A 16310-nucleotide genomic window follows, 5' to 3' on the forward strand; every position below is an offset into this window, starting at 1 on the left:
TTGTTAGAAGAAGTAGTCATCTTGGATTCTTTTCCTTGTGACATCTATAGCTACATAGTCATCATTAGGATGGGGGATACATACACCCTCCTTGTAAAATATCTTACCTTTTTATGCACCTTTACTTTTACATTGCAATATGCCACTCTCTAATGGGTATATGAGACTCTTGTCCATCCCATGGAGATACATTTACACAAATCTCTATGGATAAAAATCCCTTGTCCACCCATAGAGAGCACACACATATTTACACATTGTGGTGATAGACTATTTAATCGTACCTTTTTATTTATACCTTTTTGGGAAAGATAATCATGCCTCTCTCTCTCTCTCTCTCTCTCTCTCACACACACACACACACACACACACACACACACACACACACACACACACACACACACACACACACACACACACACACACACACACACACACACACACACACACACACACACATGCGCACACACATGCGCATACACACACATGCACACATGCACGTACACGCATGCGCGCGCGTGCACACACACACACACATGTGCAGATGCACATGCACACACACACACACACAAAAGCCAGTAGGATAGAATCATGAGGGTATCATTATTTGTGATGCTCACTTCTTTCCTTTGTGGACTTTTAATTATGATTTTTGTAATTATACCCTTAAAAACATGGTATTAGTGAGTGCAAAATTTTTGTTTGAGGTCCCTTTTAGTAGTTGATTTGGAGTATTTGAGCATTTTTTATTTTGTTAATTTTCTCTTCCTTTCCTTTGTTCTTTTCTTTTATTTTTTTTAATGCTCTTATGCATGGGAATGGAGTTAAGATCCTAGTTTTGGGGGCCTTATGTCCTTGAGCTTGGTAATTTTCTATTTTGGTGTTGAACTTGTCTCTTTATCTCATCTAGTTCTTCCTTCACCAAGAGTATGACTTGCATCATAATCCTACTGAAGTGGGGGCTAAATGTACTATCTTAAAATGGAAACACTTAATTTTGAGACATTTTAGCCCACTTTGGTGTGGTTTTGGTTCCTTTATCTTCCCACAATCTTGCTCAAAATTTCTTCATCATCTCTTATTTTATGCATGACACTCATTGGTGTTATTTTATCACCTTTTTTGCAATATCATTTGGCACTTTCATCATTTCCCATTTATTTTTTACTTATTCTATGACCTCAAAATCAATTTTAGTCAAGATATCCTTAGATATATGTTGACTTGGTCAATCTATACTGGTTAAAGTCAACTAGGTCAACCTATACGTAGAGGGATTTTGGTCTCAAGGCCCAAGATGTCTCTAGTGTTTAAATTATTTTGTTTTATTCTCCAATCGGCTTGATTTTTTCTCATACTAAATTTTAGCATATAAGGGAAATTCATAATTTTATTTTTACACATAGAAGTAATCAAGAGAAAGCCCTTGTGACATCAAGATTTAAGCATTAGAAGTAGACTTTCCAAGGCATACATCAAGCATCCATCAAGATCTTGCATATCCTTGCATCAAGATTCTTCCTTGTACTTGGTAGTGGAGTTTGCATCTTGTAGGGAAAAGATCTTCCACTTATTGATTTAAGTTCTTTGGATCTTCATCAAGGCACATCACAAACATTCCTATTTTTATGTGGTTTTATCTTACTTAATTTTCTTTTAGTTTCTTTGTGTCGAGTCAAGGATTTTACATTAACATACTCAATTGTATATTAAATTCAATAACATGTAAAAGTGTAATTATATGTCTCATTATTATATTCAAATTTACTACTTAGTAGCATTTACTTTATCATTATTATCATTTTAATTTCAAGGTTGATTCTACAATCCAGGGCTTGACCAAGGAAATCCCTCCCCTTAACAAATGAAACAAATATTTCTTGTTTGTAGAATAGATTATCAAAATTGAAAATTAGATATAAAAACTTATAGTTAGGTTCTTTTAGAATATTTTGGGTCGATCTTTTTTCTTCCCTCCAAGAACATGTCTTTCATTCCATAAACCTACTAGGATAGGTTGACTTGTACCTAGAGTTCTTAGATTTTTAGGGTTTTCTATAATAATTTCAAATCCACATATTTCTAAGAAGAAATACACTTTCCTTTGCACATTTTGAGGTGAAATTTCTTTCTTATTTTCATATCATACAATAGATCCAGTTTCCTACTTTAATTGGACATATTACATGTGTATTTCTCCTAGATCTATTAATGATAATTGTTTTAGCCAATCAGATCAATTTATTTTCACATCACACATCTAAGGATAATGAACATTTCATGAAAGAGGACTTGCTTGCATACTTCCTTAGTATAATTGGGGTTTAGTATTAGTATCCCTTCATCCTATTTGGGTTTTACTTTAATATAATTTGAGTTATGTTGAGAATAATTTTTGGAAGCCCCTCATCCTCTTGTATTGAATGGCTTAGGGGGAAAGTGTTTAACTAAAGTACCTATCTTATTTAATTTACATTGTTAAATTTATTGATGTCACAATCTCTATGAGACATAATGTAGATTGTAGTTTTTTAGCAATCATATCAATTATAAATATTTTGATCAAATTTTAGAAATCAACAATCCCCCCCCCCCCCCCCCCCACCTCTCCCTGATATCTAGATCTCTACCACAATATTTCTCACTTTACCATACCTTCTCTTTTGAGGGTTCATTGAGTATATTGATACATCCTCTCTCTCTCTCTCTCTCTCTCTCTCTCTCTCTCTCTCTCCCATTAAGCATAAGCTTTAAACCCTAAATAAATTTTCCTCCTCCCTTTCTCACTCTCTCCTTCTTTCCTTTATATTTTTCTTCTCACCCTTCTCCCATTTCCCATGCCTATTTCCCTCTACCCCTAACTCTTGCTCTCTACATGATTGAGTTGAGGGAGAGAGAAGAAAGATATAAGAAAAATTAGTGATGGGGGAGAGAGAGAGAGAGAGGTGGTGGGGTGGAGGGACATGGTGCGAAAGAATTAGATGGGATATATAAAAAGTGTGTGTGTGTGTGCGCGCGCGCATGCGTGCGGGCATGTGCATGTGTGGGTGTGCGCGCGCGTGCATGCATGTGTCCTTCAAAAAAGGATGCATGTGTCTACTTGGGTTAAAGGAAACACTAAAAGCAAGACAAATTGACCTTTAACTATGCACATGGATTTGATATAGATTATGCCAACCCTAATTATGTGCACTCTAATGGTATGTTGTTGATTGATTTAACTCATGTTATAATATAAAAGGTTAAACCTAGAGGTGTGGAATTTCATTAAGTGTTTATTAAAAGGAGGAAGAAACTGCTTTTGTTTTCTAACTTGATTAGTGAAGAAAAAAGACTTCTATTCTATCTTGTATTAACAAAGCTAAAAGGAATTTATGATTGTCAATGATTAAGATAATACATGATTAACAAGGCAATACCATACTAAACACATAAATTTCTTTGCAAATAGCTATCAATAATTAACAATTATGATATGATAATTTTCCAGACAACACAGGAAATGTTATTTTCTACATTTAATATTTAAAGAAAATTTCACTAACAAAAATTAATAGAATATACTCCCCCCCTTCGTCCCTCCGTCCCTCCCTCCGTCCCTCCCTCCCTCCCTCGCCTTTGTCTCTAAACATGAATTGCCTTTCTCTCTCCTGCACTGCCTTGTTAGAACTCTATATAGCTATATGCCTATGTATGTTTATCTCTTCCTTCCTTTCTTTTTAACACTAGTAACAAGAACTTGACCATTGCCTGTCTTGTTAAAATATAGCTATGCTAATTTACACTGCTTTACTTACAAAATTCTCTTTAGTTATGCCTTCCTATCAGTGCGCGCATTGCACATTCTAAAAGGAATCACTGTAAAAGGGGGACATTAGTTCAGTCTCCCGACAGCTCGATGCCCGTGCAAACGGCGTGATATATTAACTTTTTGTGAATAGCTCTCAAGTTCTGCTCCACCAACAACAGAAGTAAAAAATTAAAACTATTAAAAAACAATCGTGTACTGTACCATTACAGGAATTGGTGTTATTCGTGGCATGAGAAAAGAGTGAAATGATAGTACCACTACGCAATCATCAACCATGCGCCGTCGTTATGACTTGCGCACAGCAACAAAATCCTCTATACAACATACCAAATCTATTTATCACAATGCCTATATCTACTTCATCTGAATGAATGGCAGACAAGATTTCTCGATCTTTAGTTTATATATTATTGTCTACAAATAACCAAGTACAAAATACTGGAGGAACGATTGTGCTTCTTTATTATCATGAAAATAAAACAGAGCTAACTTCTAATGACTTAAACATTACATACTAAGTTTCATTCTAATACTAAAGTTGTTAAATAGTCAAAATTGACTTATTTTTTCCAAGCTTAATTTTCTCCTTAATGTGTGATATTTAAGGGTGGCCGAAGAGCACCCTTCACATTGATGCAGATCGACCCTGCTCGTGCACAATGTAGTTTGTATTCACTGCTGAGCAAACTTTACGAATCTCCCCTTCGCTTCCAGTGAGCACATCAAGCTGAACCATCTTCACCATGGCAGCCATAAATCTTTTGAAGAACAAGCTCTGATTCTTTGCAAATAGCTTCACCAGGTGCTTAGTTCGTGAGTCAGTATAGAGATTCTGGTCAGATGTTAACAGCCCTTCGTTATTCTCCAGATCGACGTAATACTCGTTGTCGAACAAATTTGGAGTGAGGATATCAAGATCGGTGGTGTTGACGGCAGTAGAAGAGGGGCAGGTGATGTAAAGTTCCTCTGCAAAACTCTCATTCAGAGTTGAGTCTTGCGTTGGGTAAAGTCTGTTCACGAAGGATGCGCAATGGGAGATACCAAACGTATGCCCACCTGAATAAAGATATTCGCAATAGATTAGACAATAAATTCCCTTCATTTCCTTATATACATGTTTCTAAAGATAGATACGCTAATTTATACTCCACCTGAAAGAGCCACAAGCTCGGAGAAGTTAGTGAATCCCTTTTCACTAAAAACAGCCATTAACACGGATACATTTGATGTTGGGGCAGGCAGACTGTCCAGTACTACACTTTCATTGGCAAAGGTTAGGCTGTCTCTCCTCCCAAGTGGTACTGGAAACTCTGGCCCTCCGGCCTATTAGGTAGCAATAATCACTATTATGTTTCGGCCACTTTTAAACATCATATTTGGAAAAAATTAAGTCTACAAAAAATAAATACTTTTATTTTAAAAATGAAATCTTAGTATATCCATCCATTATATTTCTTAAAATCTAAATATAATGAATGCTACCTGATCTACTTATTCTTCTAAAACACTATTCATGATATAAATACTTGATTTGAATATTGATATTAATATTCTACCTTATTTGAAATGATCTTCTGTATTTGGAAAAAAAAAAAAAACCATAAAGAAAGCTACTAAAAAATATCTATGAATAGACTAAATGGCTGTTACCATTTGGGTGGTGGTTGTATTTCAAACTTGGTGCTTGTAAACTATTTAATTCATTGGAATCAGATATTGGTTACCGTGTATGTTGCATAGGAGCCTGCTAATGCTAAGATGTCCGCGCATGACACAACATCAGGGCAATCAACTTCAACTGCATCTTTTATTAGCTGAATAATCTCCAATGCCGCCTCTCTTACTGTCAGGTTTGGAGTGTCTTCAAGCTCACTGCCCGTTCCATTTAACAAAATAGATGCATCGCACCCCTTGCAAAAACAACATCAATAGTTTAGTTATAATAGTAGTATATATATATATATATCTTTCAATAATATTTTTGAAAGCTAACTATATCTATTTTGGAATATTTACATTCAATCATAACATTGAATTATAAGTTAGAGCTGTTATCTATTTTCTTGCAACATTTTAATATTCTTCTCGTTAAATTTTCCCTTCTTGTTCTTTTTATATTATTTGACAGTGAGTTGTTTATAGTAGTAGTGATAGTTGAAAAGCTACTTAATGATGGCCACCTTTAAATATCACATACTAATGGAAAAATTAAATTTAGATAAAGTAAGTCAAATTTGACTATCTAATATTTTTAGACTAGAAATCTAGTGTTAGTGTGTGACATTTAAGCGTTAAACTCCAAGACACTTCAGATCATAATGATGTATAAAAAAAAGAAAATGACACAAATTTGTCTACTCTAACTACAGCTCTTGAGCTGTTCCACTAACATCTATGTTATTTCTTGGTTTTAGACTAACGTCACTATCTCTACCTACCTTATAACAATATGTAACATAATAAAGACTATTCATAAAAATACATATTTTTTTTGCAAACCTGCACAAAGCAGTCATGAAAAAGCAGTCTTAACAAAGCAGGTGCCTGAGTAATGTCCTCTTCAAGCAATGGCTGGAGTGTTTCATTAACAATGGACTCAAGAGTGGGGCAGGTCTCATTGTAAAAAGTCCAGGAAAGACCGTCTGCCAATGCTGGCAAATCAGAGCTGTCCTCTAGACAAACAGAGGTTTGAGAAACTACTAAAACAAATAGAAATATGACAGCGATGTGCTTCTCCATTTCACCTACTGCAACTACTTACAAGCTATGCTCAATCCGGTACCCTTCTCAATGACAGAAAAGAATCAAGACCGGACAACCAAAGTTGGTACTGTTGGGAGCAAAACGTTAAGATGAAATTTAATATATAGCACCTCGAGGTGCTTTGACTGACTTCTTGGTGCCTCGTTGGAAAGGAATGTTAAGTATAAGGCGTGTTCATAGGGCCCTTCACTAAGATATATGGTTGGCATCATGGGCATTCTTGTGACTTTCCTTGCAAGTTATCTCAACGGAACGTTTGGTTTGAAATCTAGCTGAATTACATTATCTCTCGACCACCACCTTTTTATTGTTTCGCTATGTCTAATAATACTTTACAGTCTTTTATTGTTTTCCTGAATCTAATCAAATCTAAGCTACAAGTCTAAAGAAGATATTATTATTATTATATTATACCGAAACTTCTAATTTTTATTTTAATCAAAGACTACATGACACACTGGGAAAGCGACTTAGGCTGGGCAACCTTTGACCGGCCAAATTTGGACGCTCGAAATCTTTAGTGAAAACTGCAATCTAAGGGCCCGTTTGGTTGCTAGAATACAAATAGAAAAGTTGGAATACATTTTCTATTTTCTGTTTGGTTCGTCACTTGAAATAGAGAATAGTAATACATATTCTCATTTTGCCTCTAAAATGAGCTTATACCCATTCCAAAAAATACCCGTTATTGGAATAGCCATTCCTATTCCCAATATTACATGCCTATTCTCCATTCCTATGCCCATGACCAAATGGGCCCTAATAAAGGTGACAAGAGACTAGAAGTGGAATTACTAAGTAGTGTCATGATTAAGAAAGAAATAAGTATGTGGTGTCATGATTAAGAAAGAAATAAGGTTTAACTTCTTCCAAAAGAGAGTAGCGACTTAATGAAAATTTATAATGATGGAAATAAAATGAAAAATTATTTGTGATTGATAGTAATATCACCTATCAAATGACTTAAATATCACATAGAAAGATCAATTTTGAATAGCTTAAAAATCTGTAGTTAACTGAAGCTCAACATGTTGTTTATTTGAATAGCTTGTTGAGGTCCTTGTAACCTATGTTGCAATACATGTTATCAAAGCTTAGTCAAATTTTTTAGGAGTTTTGAGAGAGACCTTAGCAAGGTGTACATACAAAATAGATGAAGAGAAGAACATCTAAGTGTACAGGTTCTAAAGACATGGAACAATGAGGAAAATGTAATAGAGTTATGCTATGAGGTTCAAAAAAAATAGCACTAGTATAAATGTTGAGAGGTTTTAAAATAGTTTGGATGTAATGCAAAGAACGTAACATGAAGGAGTTCCCACAAATGATGTGAGTGGTGGCATCGAGTCCATGTTAATGGCATGTCATGATGAAGATTGGAAGAACACAAATAATTTTGATAATGGGTATCCTCCTTACAAGCCAAACTCCATTGCCATCTTGAAGGAAGAAGTTCGATGCAAGAAGGAAAGTCTTGATCTTGATGAATGCTTTGAAGTGCCTAAACAATGCTTTATGGACATATGTATTCTTGCACTTGGTTTCTTGTAGGATCATGTGTGTATTGATTATGTATGTGGATGGATGAAAATGAAATGCCCAAGCCTTCTTATATACTAGTTTTCGAGATTAAAAAATAAAGGAGAGTAAATAATTAGCAAACCCAAGGCACTTTGGGTGCTAAAATTATAAATTATTAGTGGAGAGGTCAACTTGGGTTGACCTCTTCTATAATAGATTTATCAAGTCAACATATTCCCAAGGGGGTCCCAAAAAAGGAGTGTTAGTGTAAATAATTATTATTTACACTTTACTTAAGTTTACTTAGATAAATGCATTATTTTATTATTTCTTAGGTTAGACACCTTGGAGTTTGCGTACTCATTTGAGTTGTCATGTTGACAACACTAGAGTAAGCAACTCTAATTTAGCACATGGTGTCAACAACACTAGAGTTGCATAAACAACTGAGTTGTCATGTAGACAACACAGTTGTTTGCACTATTATTTTAGCACATGGTGTTTAATTATATGTGCTAGACATTTGTAGGCTTATCCTCTCATCATCACAATAATTCCTATGCTTAATGGAGGATAACCCACACCTACTGGACATGTGCTTGGTTGTAAGACTTATCATGTTGCTAACTCCTAGGCATTCTAGGTGCATCATAGAGGCCTTTAGATATAGGAACCTCTAGTGTACTATCAATCAATTACATTGAATTGAATATCATATTGTTATTTTGATCATACTCTTTTGGTCTATTTTGTGCTAGTTATTGTGCTTCTTGGTCTTGGGTGAATTTTTCCCTAAGGAAAATTCTTACATGGTATCAGAGCTATACCAAATTATTACATGGAATCAGAGCCATAAAGGTGTCATTTCATAGCCACTAGAGATCGTTCTTGCTTCACCTCTCGAAGGACCATGATTTAGATCCAGAGTATCTGCAACTATTGGGAGCGTCTAGAGCCAAAGCAGACCTCACCATTGCATCCAGAGCATCGACTCAGTGAAAATTGACTATAAATTCACCTATAATGGGCCATAGTCAAAATTGAGGCAATCTTTTTTTGCAAATTGGCACCCGAAGGCCCAATTTGCAAATTTGGTATGATTATTTTAGATCTCTAAATTTAATTTTCAGATTTGCATATTTTATTATTTTAGTCTCTGCAATTTCTCTACATTATTTTTTGGATTTGCATATTTTGTCCAAAATTTTTTTGGCTATCAAGCTAGTAGGAGAGATTTTTTTGCAGGTGAAGATTGGAGCTTGCTGGTGCAAATCAGATATTTTTATCATATTTAGAAGGTAAAAAAACCCCCAAATTGACTTTTATTTCACCAAAATTAGACATTTGAGGTGAAAATTAGAGTCATTTAAATTTTGGAGGTGCGACGGCGGCGATTCAGGGAAAATAATTACAGAGGTGAATTTCAAACAGCGATATCTCCCTCATATAGAATTTTTTTTCGAGCAATTTTTTTTTTTTTGGGGGTAGAATTTTGTGATCTACACATTGGTGCAAGATGTTTGAGCTCTATGTTCTTGAATTTTTCTACAAATCACAAATCCCAATTTTTGCAATCTTAAAGGCTTAGTACAAGCTCATCTAGACTCTAAATTAGGTTCCATTTTCTTTGAAAGTGCCTAAATTTTTGTCTACTTTCCAAATTTGTAATCAGATTATAGGCTTGTGTGGACAGAAATATCACTTTTAGAAATAAGTCATTTCATTGCATTGTATTGCTTCAAAATTATTGTATTTCTGAGCTACATTGTAAAGTTCTAGATTTGAACTATCCAAGGAGGTTATAAACTAAAAATTAGAAGTCCACTAAGGTCAAAATTGACAAAGTGGCTAGTTGTAAAAACACTACCTATAACATGCCAAATCATAGGGGGTGGGGGGTTGATTGATTATTTTTCATTTTAGGGGGTTCTTTTATTGATCTCATGGATTCTTGTCACATATGTTAGTCTGGTATAAGACCGAAGTTGACACTAAGGAACTATAAAAAATGGAGTGCTTTAATCCTTGATCGTTTAAGAAAAGAACATATGGAAGTGTTTCCTTATCTATCTTCAAAGGTATTGCCACCTAATCCTACTTTTAGATATCTTTCTTATCTTCTTCACTTTATGTATTAAAGTATGACTGAGGAATCTTTTGCTCCTCTTAGTATGGCAAGTTTTTCTCATGATGTTTGGATGGCTCTTTGGGAAGCATATTTAGATCCATGAGTCCCTCGATTTCTAGAGGACATTCTATCTTTAGTCACTTCAGTAATGGTTCCTCCAACTCTAGATGAGATCCCACCTCCTAATGCTCTTATTGATTCTACTAATCTAGTTCCAACCACAGATGCTCCTAATTCAATGTAGCAAGACATACCATGTCTTCTTACTTTAGCTTCATGGGATGACTTCCTTCCAAACATTAAAGGGTTGTTTGTGGAGTCTCACATTGAAGATATGAGAGACATCATCAATGACATCAATCTTCTCTTTGTTGAAGAGAATTCTCCACTCATTGTGAGGGAAAACTTTGACCCTCAATCACTTGATCATTCTGACATGATTGTGGCTTCTTTATAGCAGTTGGAGGAGGACTCTTTCACTTATGAGGAGACAAATCAGCCTATGGAGATTGTATTCTAGTTTCCTCAAACATCATATTTTCTATGGATTCTTCCTATCAGTTGGGGAGCAGTCTCTACAACACCTATGGCACCATTTCTTCCTACAAGGAGGACCATCATTTAGCTTTTATGGTGCAGCTTCTTTAGTCATCAAGGGGCTTCTTTCACAGGTGTGCCTACATCATTGAAGGGAGGTGACATTGCTTCTCGTCCTACATCTTCCTATCAAGATGCTTCATCATCTTTGGAGTTTTATTTAGCTTCATGAACAAACATGTTACCTTGCTTGCCACCATATTTTGGGCATCCACTAGATTGGTTCATGGCATCTTCATTCATCAAGAATGTTGGCATTTGAGTAGACTTCAGTGGCAACATCCACCACATACTACTTCTAGATCCCCCTTCCATCTTCCTATACACAATGGAAAGCATACTTGCACCTATACTTGTTGTATCTTCTTCCTAAAGGGAGAAATGTTGTTTGTCAATATTGGATTTTCTTCTGCCTTCAGACACTTATCATTCAAAGATCCTTTGCTAAGGGGGGGATTTCATGGAGGGATTCTCTATTGTATATGCATGGTGTATGTCATAATGGGATGGTCTTGATTACTCCATCCATTCATGCATCTTTCTTTATTGTACATATCTCTCCTTTTGGGGGAGGGTTTTTCCCATGAGGTTTTCCCTCTTTCTCCGATTGTAGAGAGATTTCATTGCATTTCAGAATTATATTGTACTTGGGTACCTAATATATCCTAGTATTCATGACCCATTATGCATTTCATCTTAGCTTTTGTAAGCATAAGGGGGGGGGGTGGGGTGTTGTTAGTGTAAATAATTATTATTTATGCTTTATTTAAGTTTACTTAGATAAATGCATTATTTTATTATTTCTTAGGTTAGACACCTTGGAGCTTGTGTACTCATTTGAGTTGTCATGTTGACAACACTGGAGTAAGCAACTCTAATTTAGCACATGGTGTCTACAACATAATTGTATGTGTTACACCTTTGTAGGATTATCCTCTCATCATTGCACTAATTCCTATGCTTAATGGAGGATAACCCACACCTGGTGGACATGTGCTTGGTTGTAAGACTTATCATGTTGCTAACTCCTAAGCATTCTAGATGCATCATAGAGGCCTTTATATACAAGCACCTATAGTGTATTATCAATCAATTATATTGAATTGAATATCGTATTGTTATTCTAATCATACTTTGTTGGTCTATTTTGTGCTAATTATTGTGCTTCTTGGTCTTGGGTGAATTTTTCCCTAACACAAATTCTTACATGGTATCAGAACTATACCAAATTATTACAAGGAGTTCCAGAGGCCTTAGAGAAGGTGCAAAAAGAATAAAAATAAAATGAAACTGTCAGAATATAAGACTAAAAAGGTGATAAAATAGAAGCTAAAGGACCATGTTGGAAGAGGAGAGGTGACCTAAAAAGATGAGAAATATTGAGATAACAGAGAGAGAGAGAGAGAGAGAGAGAGAGAGAGAGAGAGAGAGAGTCCACACTAAGGAGGGATAAAAGGTCTCAAAATAAAATTCTTTTATTTTAAGATGGTGCATGCAATACGGAATCAAGAGTGTGACACCTTGATCAATACAACACACCTTGTACATGTCCACACACAACTCTATCTACAATTTTTTTGACATGAACACATATGATGAACACATTACATTGTAACTACTAGGACTTTGAAACTCAAATGGACACACTCCAAATATGACCAAACCTAAATAATCCATCCACCATATGTTGTATGCTAAATGGAACCACCACCAAAAAGGATAAGGGTAATCATTTAAGGATTTTTCTTTGGTGTACATTTCTACACATAAAACAAGACTATTGCTACACATCAATCAATGCAACCAAACATAAATATGCATCTAGTATATGTTGACAACCATTAATAAAAATTATAGGAACAACATAAAATTCACATTCTAACGTAGAACAATGAGAACTTTATTGTTTTAGATATTGAAAGCAATGATTAGAAGGTTTATACAAATCTTTTGATTGTATTGGTGTTGTATATATCATTGGTGGATCTTTTATGTCTTTTCCTTCTTTCTTTGGGCAATAATTCTTCTTCAAGAAATGAACCATTTGGTAATAAGTATATGAAACTAAGCCTTTCTTTATAAAAAACCACCTTAATTAGTGCCACCCTAACATAAGTTCATAAATTTGAGAGTAATGTTGATTTTTGTCTTTCCCTTAATAGGGATTTCTATGTAAATATAGTTTTTTGTGCATTTGATAGATATTAAGCTTTTCATAAATACATCTTTGTGGAAGTAAATATTAAAGTGAGCTTGGTGGAACATATTAATTTTTTTAATTATATAAAATTTAATGGATAAATACTTCACCCTCGCTCTCATTCTTCTTGTATATTCAACATAAGGAGTTAGCTATTCAAGAACCTCTTCTTCTTCTAATATGGAAATAATCAACCAGGGCATGAAATGGATAATATATTCTTCATAAACAAAAAAAAAATGTGGGAAACTATCAATCTAGATGTAAACATGAATAACAATTGTACATTGTTTAAGCTCTCAATCCAATCAAGTCTTGTTAGGATTAAACCACATATAGAAATAAAAATTACATGCAAATAAAAACAATATCAAAAAATAATAGATCTCAGAGAAAAGATTACAAGACACCAAGATTTAACGTGGTTCACCCAAACCCTAGGCTACGTCCACCAAACAACAAGTCTAATATTATTATGGTCCAATGATTACAAATTGATTACAATATGTAATCCCTTACAACTCAATATCGTCGCAAGAACCAATTTTTGCATTACACCTTATCAAACAACCCCTAACTCTAAGCTCTTTTATACAAGTATTTTTTCCACTTTAGAGTTAAAACATGTCAGCCATAAACTGGTGAATATAAGCAATAACCTATTGGTGAATATAAGCAATAGCAAATTGGTGAATAGTAGCCCAAAAATTTGTGTCATTGGCAAATGGTGGCCCAAATTTTTTTATTTCTTTTTCAGGGTGATGCCCTGAACCCCAAAGAATTTATGAAGTATGTACACTACTTCCCTAATCAGTCACCACAAACTAACAATCTTCCACTTGGGGACTGATCAGACTCCACACTAGACAACAATCTCCCATGTGAAGACTAATCCTATAGCAATACCACTACCACATGGGGATCCTACTAGATCAAACCACCTTGGACTCTATTATTCTTATATTCCTATTTAGTCTAGAAGACCAACCAAAACTAAAGAGGAATTTAGCTTCTCCCTTGTCACTACCTTTGTAAACATGTCTTCTAGACTGTTATCTATATGTATCTTATCCAACTTTAACTATTCATAATCCAAAATTGACCAAATGAAATGGTATTGCAACTATATGTGTTTTGTCTTTAAATGTAGAGCTGAATTCTTTGCAAGATGAATGGTACTCTGGCTATCTATAAACAAATAATTATCCTTTTAAGGGTGTCCCAATTCTTTCAGGAAGAACTAAAGCCATATCATCTCCTCAGTTACCTCTATAGCAACAACATATTCTACCTCTATAGTGGATAAAGCATTAACCTTCTGTAACCTAGAAACCTAGCTCATAGCTGCCCACCAACAATAAATACATAACCTGTAGTACTCTGTTCGGTATCAATATCACCTACCAAATCTGAGTCAACATAGCCTTGAAAGTTAGTAGTAGAGCCCCCAAAGTGTAAACACTTACTAGATGTTTCTCTCAAATATCTGAGAATCCATTTGATTGCATTCCAATGCTACATTCTTAGATGACTCGTGCTAATGAATCCCACTATATGTGCGATATATGGCCTTGTACATACCATAGCATACATCAAGCTTCCTACAGCTAAAGGATAGGGTACCTTGGACATCTTATCCTCCTCTTCTTGTGTCTTTGGACATATCTCCTTAGTCAACTTCAAATGACCAGGTAAAGGTGTGCTTTAACATTCTCCATACAGAAATGTTTCAACACCTTCTCAACATATTCAACCTGAGATAGCATCAATTTTCTATTCTTCCTATCTCTACAACTCTTCATACCAAGGATTTATTTTTCTGCCCCCAAATCCTTCATATAAAATGCATGTGCTAATTGGCATTTCAACCCCTTAATGTGATTCATGTTAGACCCAGCTAAAAGCATATCATCGACATATAAACATAAAATAATGTAGCTATCATCATCAAATATCTTAAAGTAAACACAATGATCTGAATGACACCTACTATATCCATGCTCATGCATAAAACTGTCAAATTTTAGATACCATTGCTGAGGTGCTTGCTTCAAGACATATAAACTTTTCTTCAATCTGCACACTAATTTCTCCTTACCTTTGACCTCAAATCCCTGTGGTTGTTCCATATATATCTCTTCATTCTAATCACCATGAAGGATGGTTGTTTTAACATCAAGCTGCTCCAAATGAAAATCTTCAATAGCCACAATACTTAAAACAATATGAATAGAAGTCATTTTAACAACATGAGAAAATATCTCATCAAAAGCCAATGCCTTTTTTTAGTGCAAATATTTTTACAACTAACCTGACTTTAAATATTTTCTTACCTCCATCCACCTCTTTCAACTTGTAAACCCACTTATTCTGTAAAGCCCTTTTACCTACAAGCAATTTGAATAAATTCGAAGTCTTATTTTTTAGCAAAGATTCCATTTCATCTTTCATTGTAGACTCCCTCTAAATCTTAGTATGCACCTACATAGCTTCATCATTACATTTAGGTTCACCAACATCAGTTAGTAAAATAGAATACAAAGAGGGAGAAAATCATTTTGGATGTCTAATTAGCCTTGTTGACCATCTAACATTCACTAGTGTGTGGGTTATTTGTTGTTGCAGTTGTTTCACATCATGAGAAATTGTTGGAACATCATCTTTTGAAGTATCATCTAGCACTACATAATCATCTTCTTTCTTCTCATGTTGTTTAAACAGATCATTGTACAACACTTTCTCATTGAATATGACATCCCCGCTTCTTACAATTTTACAATTTTTAAAATCCCAAAGCCTATAACCAAATTCATTAATGTCATATCCAAAAAATACACATTTGTTTGACTTAGCTTCCCACTTGGTTCTATTTTCAGAATTTATATGAGAAAATGCTTCACAACCAAAGGTTTTGAGAAAAGAATAACTCACCTTCTTACTAGTTCATGCTTCCTTTGTAATAACACAACCCAAAAGAGTAGAGGGACCTCTATTAATCAAATATACAATAGTATTGGCAACCTCTACCCACATGTGTAAGGGCAACCCAACATGCAATATCATGCTCCTTGCACACTGCATTATAGTCCTATTCATGTGTTCAGCCACTCCATTTTCCTGTGGAGTCCTTAGAACACTTTTTTATCTTTGAATACCATTAGTAGAGAAATAATCTTCAAATTCATGACTACAATACTCACCACCATTATCAGATATGAGATATTTTAATTTCTTACTAGTCTCATTTTCAACCAAGCATTTCCATTTCTTAAAAGTTTGAAATACATTTG

The 16310-nt window shown here is 34.7% G+C and overlaps 1 protein-coding gene across 1 annotated transcript; it reads right to left on the reverse strand.

Annotated features, from left to right (window-relative positions):
* Positions 1–4195: 4195 nt before the first annotated feature.
* Positions 4196–6630, reverse strand: LOC149534318 (peroxidase 12-like). Its single transcript, XM_089803172.1, has 4 exons — positions 6311–6630; positions 5536–5721; positions 4963–5134; positions 4196–4867 (listed from the first exon to the last, which is right to left on the reverse strand). The coding sequence occupies exons 1-4, from the start codon at positions 6548–6550 to the stop codon at positions 4437–4439; spliced, it is 1029 nt and encodes a 342-aa protein (XP_089659298.1). The 5' UTR covers positions 6551–6630; the 3' UTR covers positions 4196–4436.
* Positions 6631–16310: the final 9680 nt, after the last annotated feature.

The sequence above is a fragment of the Cupressus sempervirens genome, chromosome 10 (assembly GCF_028749045.1).
Source record: "Cupressus sempervirens isolate cs-2001-9-10 chromosome 10, ASM2874904v1, whole genome shotgun sequence".
NCBI lineage: Eukaryota > Viridiplantae > Streptophyta > Pinopsida > Cupressales > Cupressaceae > Cupressus > Cupressus sempervirens.